This window comes from Alnus glutinosa, chromosome 1 (assembly GCF_958979055.1).
Source record: "Alnus glutinosa chromosome 1, dhAlnGlut1.1, whole genome shotgun sequence".
NCBI classification, from domain to species: Eukaryota; Viridiplantae; Streptophyta; class Magnoliopsida; order Fagales; family Betulaceae; genus Alnus; species Alnus glutinosa.
In genome coordinates this window covers 8,784,673-8,793,011 of record NC_084886.1, presented here as the reverse complement: position 1 = coordinate 8,793,011, position 8,339 = coordinate 8,784,673, and the positions used below count along the sequence as shown (strand labels likewise).

Genomic DNA, 8,339 nt, shown 5'->3' with positions numbered 1-8,339 from the left:
TTAGTTGGGTTCAACTGGAGAGGAGCCAGTTCAACTGGAGAGGAGCCAATTGATTGTAACTAAGGGTATTTTGATAATTTTATATTGTGTGAAATTACCAATGTAAAATTACTAAAATACTCTTACTTACAACCTTGAAGAGGATCCTAATTCAATGTGACTGGGGCGTCCCATCTAATACGCAGTGGACGGTGCAGATGAAAGCACTCAAAACGCGCGGCGAATGCGCATACATAGCGAGTGAAAACTTCTACTACACTCGCGGCCATGCGCAAACCCTAACCCCGCTCAAACAACCGAACAACCACATATAAATACAGCTGCGATACTTGCTTTCATCTACCGCTTCCCCCAAAACCCTACAAACCAAGAACTAGGGTTTTGCAAGCTCCTCAATCGTTTTCCTTAATCTCTTTCTTTTTTCCCTTAGATTTCTTTGCAATTCCCGTCCTTCAAATGGGCAAGTCAAGCAAGAAGTCGACTCCCAAAGTACGTTTCCTTCGGCTTTGTTTTTTGATTTCTGCAAAATCTCTTTCAAAAGTTTGCGTGTTTGGTTTTATCTGATTATGTTGTAATTTGTTTGTTGTTTTCTTTTTGTAGGTTGACGCAGCTCCTGCTGTAGTCCAACTGTCCAAGTCTGCCAAGAAAGGTACGAGTTTTTCATTCAACTTTGTTTTGTTTTTTGTTTTTGTGTCCTGGTTACTTGGGTATGTGTTTTGATATTTGATTTCGTTTTTTGGGAGTTTGGTTTAGAGAAGCTTATGTTGATGTTTTGGTGTTATTAATCTGACAATGGTCCAAGCTTTTATGTTCTTTGGCTCCTATTGAACGAAATTTCTTCCTGAGATTTTATGTTTACCTTGAGGACATAAAATTGTATTAATATCGAACGTTTTGTTTGAAATATTAATGGTTTGATGTTGAACTGTGACCTAATTGTGTTTTGGTTTGATAAGTTTGTGTGGCTGAAAGTAGTCCTGCCTTAAGTATTAGTGAAGCTTTTGGTGTATTTAGTTTTCGAGATTTTATATGCTCAGTTCTTGTTTTGTTTTGTAATGAGGTTGTGACATTCTGGGTTTTTTTATCCTGTTGAAGGCAAGAGAGAAGCTGTGGATGAGATAGAGAAGCAAGTGAGTGCGAAGAGGCAGAAAAAAGATAATGGTTTAGAGCAGACTGTTGTGAAGCAGAAAATTGAAGTGAAGACCCAAAAGAAGAAGAAAGTGGAAACCAGTAGTTCAGATGATTCATCTGAATCTGAAGAAGAGGTTAACTACTTCAGTCTTTGGTTTCATGCTATTTATGACCCTGAGTTTTACTTATGGGACTCTGTTGGGCTGGTTAATAAATATGCAATTTTTGTCAATCAGGTTAAAATAAAAACCAAGAAGGGAGTGGTTGCTACGAAGCCTCCAGTGAAAGTGTCTAGTTCTGAATCTTCAGATGATGATTCTAGTGATGAATCTTCCGATGTGAGTAATATGTTGAACTATATTTCTATTTTGTTTATTTTCTATTATGCTCTTGTCCAATTTCCTTGCTTGCGTCAAGGATATTGTTATAAACAAGGTTTTTATTCTGGTTATCATTTTGGTTTCTGTGGTGACATTATTTTGAACATGCCAAATGGACAATGTCACTGAATTATTATGTCATATTTTCTCTCAGGAGCCTGCTTCAAAAAAACAGGCAGTTGTGGCTAAAAATGGTACTGGTTCTGCCCCTCCTAAGAAAGACAAGGAGGCCAGTAGCTCAGATTCTTCAGATACAGATTCTGAAGATGAAGTGAGTATACAAGTTATTTTAAGGGCTTCTAGGTGTTTTTTTTTTCTAAATTTTTTTTTTAGAAAAAAAATTCTTGGCTATTAGACCTCTGCCCAAATATCTAGGTGTTTTTTTTTTTTTTCTAAATGTTTTTTTTTAGGTTCCAAAGACTAAGGTAACTGCATTATCAAAAAAGTTGCCTCCTGCTGCTGCTAAGAATGGTCCGTTATCTGCTCTGAAGAAGGAAGAGGACTCTAGTGATAGCTCAGATTCAGATGATACAGAGTCAGACGAGGAAGAAGTATGGGGATACCAACTATATTGGTTTTCTTTTTTTCTTGGATGTGAATTTTGTTACGTTTGATTCCACGCTTCACGTATATATGGAACTCCAGCAAAGATTTCCCTTCGATATATCCAAATTATATATTTTACTAACAACTTTATCAAAGTTTAAACAAAATCTTTGTTAATGGAAAAACCACAAGACCTTCCGAAGCTTCTGGAAAAACAATGGAAATCTGCCCTTTAAATAAAGAGTGATGATTAGGTGTTGAGCTGCCTTATTTCTGTTTAGCTCTTCCCCCTCCCCTAAATTCTCATTTTCCTTAACTAATTTAAGTTCCTGTGTATCTTTTGTGATTTTGTTATCCCTAAATTGCTGTTATTGTTGTATATTAGTGGAGTCAAGGAATTTATTTGAACTTATTCAATTTAAGCATTGTCTCTCTGCTCCTTTGGATATTGATGAGGCAAATGGTGTGATTTGTTTGTATCTGCGTCCTTCTAGTCTGATTACTGGACTTCTAACGTCTGTCTTGTACAGGACTCAATAAAAGGTGCTGCCCCTACTGCTAAAAAAGTTGAACCATCAAAAAAGATGGATGAGAGTGAGAGTTCTGAGAGTGACTCTGATGAAGATGCTGATGTGAGTTATTTCTACATTGAGCTGCAATTATTTGGGATTGTTGTTTTGATTATGTTGATTATGCTCTAATAATTTCATGATTGATTGGAGTAAGGTATGGAAGGAGGGGCAAATGTACTAAAAATGAGATGCAAAGAAAAAAGATCTTTAATTGACTTTGCATATTAACCCTGTAAATTTTTAGAAAAATATATACTTCTGAATACGTGTTATATACATCTATTCATCATTTGTCTTGTGGGATTGGTCATTCTGTGTTTCATCTTGTCCACTCTGTTGTTGGCCTTTGTAGGGTTTGTGTTGATCTCATTCTCTGATTTTTTGTGCTGCAGCCTAAGGTTCCTTCAATTGGTGGAAAAACAAGTGTAAAACCTGCTCAAGATGAAAGTGATAGTTCAGAGGATGAGGAGAGTGATTCTGAAGATGATGACAAACCCGCAGGAAAACAAATCACAAAGGTGAAGTTTAGAGATTGCCAGGATTATAAAAATGTTTTACAAATTTTCGTTAGTTTGGCATGGTTCTTACTGTTGTCACGTTGCTTGTTTGGATGCCTGCAGCCTGCTCAAGATTCAAAGAAAGGTAATGGGGTTGAGGAGTCGTCTGAGGAAGATACAGATGAATCTGATGAAGAGAGTGAGGAAGAAAACCCCAAGACTCCAATGAAAAGTGTAAAGTTACTGATTCTCCACTTGTGTGCTTCTATTCATGTTTTGGTTGAACATCTTAATTTAAGTTGAATCTGGTTTGATAGAAAACAGCTTTGGGCTTTTTGGGCAGGTATCCTGTGTCCTTCTTTGTCAAATATTACAGCTTCACTCTAATGGCTTGGGATGCTTTGCTTTAATTTTTAGTTAATCAGTTGGTTAGGGTCATCCCCATCATCATCATCCAAATAAGTAAATCAAATGCCTAAATGCCTAGCTCTATAACACAATTTATAGCTTTGGTGCTTATGAATGCTCAAGCTCTTTAACTTTTGAGAACAGGGTTCTGATGTAGAAATGGTAGATGCTCTGTCAACAAAGACTAGACAGAATGATTCAAAATCAGAAAAGAAGACTGAAATTGGCCATTGTGTCTTTTTTAATTGCATTATCAGTTTCCCATTATTTTGTGGTGATCTTCTTGTCATTTTGTGCAGCCTCAAACTCCTGTTACTCCTCAAGGTCAAACTACATCTAAGACCCTGTTTGTTGGCAACCTGTCGTTCAGTGTTGAGCGAGCCGATGTGTAAGCATATTTTTCTTGAAATCTAAAAGATTTTTTAGGTGTTTTGCATCTGATTAATGTATCTTTATGCAGAGATAATTTCTTTAAAGATGCTGGTGAAGTTGTTGACGTTCGTTTCGCCTCTGATACTGATGGGAGGTTCAAGGGCTTTGGACACGTTGAATTCGCCACAGCAGAAGCAGCTCAGAAGGTAAGCTTTTGGTACTGTTGTCTAGTTGAAATTATTGTAGGGGCGATGGAATTTGTAAAAGTTCTAATGGTTTTTGATTACTGTAAAAAACTGTATTTTTTTTGGATTTGTGTCTATATCATGTTCCTACTTGTAACACTTGATTCACTGCTGCAATATGTGGTTCCCTCAATTTTCACAAGCCTTTGGTTGGCCTATCAGTTCCTCAGTTCATATTGTTTTTACTTCTAGTTCAGCTTTTTTTAGCTGGGTAAAATATGTAATTGACCAGGTATCCTATCCTGAGTAGTTCTAGGTGAAGATCACCACCTTCATGTGGATTTTAGCATCGTCACCAATTTCACTTTGTCAAAAGCTATATATCTCTGTTTGTAGACGAGTGCAAAATAGTAACTCCAATACTATATAGATATAAACTGCTGAATAGCCAAATACCCACTCCACCAATGTCACCCCCATTGTTGACCTTTCGACTGGCCATCATAATCACATTCTGGTTTCCAAGCCATGAGTGTTTGAAAAGCCGAGGCATAGCCCAGTAGGCCTCTCTTTTTATGAGCTTCTTAAAAATTTGCCAGCTTGGATTAAAGTGATTGCTTTGTTCTACTTTATTCTTGTCTGCTTTGATGGCATCAAGATATAAGAGGAGCGCCTTTTCCTTTGAAGATGTGGTTTCTGGTGATTCTCTCTGGCTGTATGCATTGAATGGTATCTGAAACATTGACCTGCATTTCCCAATGTCACTTGAAGATAAGTTTCTAGTTCTAGTTTTGAAACCAGAAAGCTAACATCTCTGGTACTTGGTCACTGAAGATCAACTGATGCAAATTTTTTCCTCCATTGTTTCATATTGTTGATGCACCTAGAGTGCAGTTTCATTCTCACATTTTTTTTTAAATCTTTATGAAGCTACTGTCTTTTTTGCACAAATGGACGTAGGAATGTATAATGCTGCTGCTGCTGCTTATTCATGGTGTTTTTTCTGTCATTTTCTCTATTATGCTCGCTAATAATTATTTCTGATCGCAGGCTATTAAGTTGAACGGTCATGATTTGCTCGGTCGTGCTGTGAAACTTGATTTTGCTCGAGAAAGGGGGGCATATACCCCAAACAGCAGGTATTTTTGATCTTTTCCATCAGTGTATGAGTTGTTCTAATTCGGATATTTAATGAAATTCATTATGCCTTCTCCCCTGCTGTCAAATAACTGTAGCAAAGAGACCAACGACTCATTCCAAAAGGGAGGAAGAGGCCAGACCTATACTGCTTATGTGCGAGGTTTTGATAAGTCTCTTGGGGTGGATGAGGTACTGTTGTGTTGGCACCTTGACTGTAGTTTTAGAATATATTTTCTATACAAGTGCATTTTATCAGGCGTAGTCTAAATTAAAATGCAACACGGTTCCATTTTACAGATCAGGGGTGCCCTGGAACAGCATTTTGGTTCTTGTGGAGAGATTACAAGGCTGTCTGTTCCAAAAGATTATGATACTGGTGAAGTTAAGGGGTTTGTACTTTTCCCTTTTCTATCTTTTATTTTTTTTCATTTGCTTTAAAAAGATCAGATGAACTGGGCATTAGTTAGATTTCGACATGAAAATTTGTCTCCTCTCTCTTTTGGCCTACATATGATGTTTCATGTTATTTTTTAAGCGATTGCCAATTGCTTCTCTTTTTCTTGTGTGTAAATTAGCGATCAAGTAGATTATATACGTCACTGTAAATTTTCGATTAGGTCACCATGGGTTCATTCTACACTGTTTCGTTATATTAGCTTCATCTTGTTTTTCCGTAATAAATTATCTATTAGTTTTATTTGCTGCAGTAGTGGTTTTCACATAATCAAGGCACAATTTTTTTATTGGTAAGTTGCCTATTCTTACAGGAAAAGATGCCATTTGACTAGCACTCGTTGGCCATCATCAAACTACATTAATCCACCTATCAAGTTGGCTGCTCTTAAATTATTGAGGACATTTTGGTCATTTGGTTTCTCTTATGAAGGAATCAGTTTTTTGGCTGTTGCATTTCTTTGTTTTGTTATCTAAAGTTTCATTAAAGATTAGTCTCCCTGAAGTTTATTCTTCTTAGAAGTCTTTAGGAGAATTCCTGAAAACTTCACATTTGGATGGTATTTTCATAAACCTTGTAATTTTATATTGTGTGATGCAATTGTGAACTGCTGGAATTGGTCTTTTAGCTTGGTCTAAAGAATGAGAGCAATTGCAGGTTTGCTTACATAGACTTCAGCAATGGTGATAATTTGGGCACTGCTTTAGAACTTAACGGATCTGAACTTGGAGGTGAATACTTGACGGTGGAAGAGGCAAAACCACGTGATGGTGGAGGCAGTGGTAGAGGTGGTGGGTGGAGTGGTGGTAGAGATGGCGGTGGTCGGTTCAGTGGAAGGCATGGAGGTCGTGGTGACCGTGGAGGCCGTGGTGGCCGAGGTGGCCGTTTTAGTGGTGGTGGTGGCGGCCGAGGTGGCAGTTTTAGGGGAGGGCGTGGAACGCCTAATAGGCCAAGCTTTGCTCCAGCTGGTACACATTTCTCTGATCTTATTATTTTACCTGTCTTAATTTTTCGTTGCTCAACTTAATAGTCTGGAATCTTGTGGTCCAGCATGAAGTGTATCAGCGCAAATATAGTAGTTTTGCATATTTCTTATGAATCCAAATGTATCTGTATTGATGATGCAGGGAAGAAGACAAAGTTCGATGATGGTGATGAGTAAAGACAAATTTTGAAGTAATATTTTTCTTTGGTCCTCAGTTTTAGTTAAACGGGAGAGTATTTTATATAATATTTATTAGTTATGTTTTTGACTTGAAGCAATTGATTACAGCGCTTTTGGACACTGTAACGCAGTGAATTATGCGTTGGCTTGGGTACCTGGACTATATATTTTATTCGGTGTTTAATGTTCTCTTTGTTATCCTGAAATTGTCATTTTCTTTTTTTCTCTAGTCATTCCTACACTAGTGTTATGCAGGGAAGTCCTAGTATCTTTGCTCCCCCCGAGTTAACTTTTGTTAGCCGCGGCCAGTTTTCTCGGTGGGTTCAATATATTTTTTTCTTCTATTGAAAGAAATGTTTTAGAAAAGTAAACCAAACCGTAATTTGTCTTTATGTATTTAACTTCGAGAATGTTTTAGCATTCACAATTTAAAACATCTCTAAATTTAACTTCAACTAAATTGCTCTTCGTGTTGGGGTAACCAAGGGAAAAATGTTAGAAAAGGTTCACGAGTGAGCACCTCATGTGATTCATGTGAGAAGTTGCGTGTAAAAGCGCATGCTTCCTTAAAAGACACGAACTCGAGAACTAAATTTATTTATTGGAAAACTTTAAAAAAAAAAATTATTTATTGGAAAAATATTAAGAACCCTCCTCCTTATATTTAGGAAAATTTTGGTAAAAGAACATTAAAAAAAAAATTCCATCCGACACCCTAAATTTACATAATCTCTTTGAAAATCTACAGTAATCATGTATATTTACATGGTTACCATAGATTTCTAACCTAATATTTTAAATAAATAAAAAAAACCATCTTATGTCTCTCCTCTCTCCTTTCACCTTCCTCATCCTTCATTGTTTCCACCTCGTCAAAGCTAAGCTCAAACCCAATCAAAATAAAAAATTTCAACCTCGGCAAAGCCCCAAGCTTCAAGGTCACCGGAAATTTCACAGTTCGAAATGTTCGGAATTCCACCGGAAATTTCCTCTTGTTACACCGGAAGTTCGCACCTCAAGCCACCAGAATCGCGCCCTCAACTTCGATAGCGTTGACCCAGCATAACCCATCGGAGATCGGACTTTTTTCTCACCGTGTCTCTTCTTAGGCCACCGGAAATCGGACCCACGAGTCTCTTTGCATCTCAAGCTCTCTCTTTGATTCGATCTCTCTCCCTCAAGCTCTCTCTCGATCTCTCTCTCTCTCTCTCTCTCTCGGGTTCTCTCACTCTACTTGTGGTGGGTTTTGAGAGAGATAGGACGGAGATGACAAGAGAGGAGAGAAGAAAAAAATGAATAAAAAAATAAAAATTAAAGGAATTTATTGTTGAGTGTTTTTTTTTTTGGCTAATCTAATACCTAAGGCCTCGTTTGGTTTGCGGAATGACTATTCCATTAGGAAAAGAAATAGTTATTCCTGAATAAAATGTGGCGGAATGGAATGGCTATTCCTAATCTTTAGTTTGGTAAGAACACATATTTTAATTGG

General features: G+C 37.3%; 1 protein-coding gene across 2 annotated transcripts; it reads left to right on the top strand.

Annotated features, from left to right (window-relative positions):
• Positions 1 to 264: 264 nt before the first annotated feature.
• LOC133870857 (nucleolin 1) lies at positions 265 to 7,039 on the top strand. 2 transcript variants are annotated; one of them, XM_062308111.1, is made up of 16 exons: positions 265 to 489; positions 601 to 649; positions 1,096 to 1,265; positions 1,368 to 1,469; positions 1,666 to 1,782; positions 1,931 to 2,062; positions 2,588 to 2,689; positions 3,022 to 3,147; positions 3,250 to 3,360; positions 3,834 to 3,922; positions 3,995 to 4,112; positions 5,142 to 5,230; positions 5,327 to 5,420; positions 5,529 to 5,620; positions 6,343 to 6,653; positions 6,813 to 7,039. In XM_062308111.1, exons 1-16 carry the CDS (start codon positions 457 to 459, stop codon positions 6,845 to 6,847), a joined length of 1,770 nt encoding a protein of 589 aa, XP_062164095.1. In that variant the 5' UTR covers positions 265 to 456; the 3' UTR covers positions 6,848 to 7,039. The 2 variants fall into 2 exon arrangements, with proteins under 2 accessions (XP_062164095.1, XP_062164088.1); XM_062308104.1 differs by having other exon boundaries at positions 1,922 to 2,062.
• Positions 7,040 to 8,339: the final 1,300 nt, after the last annotated feature.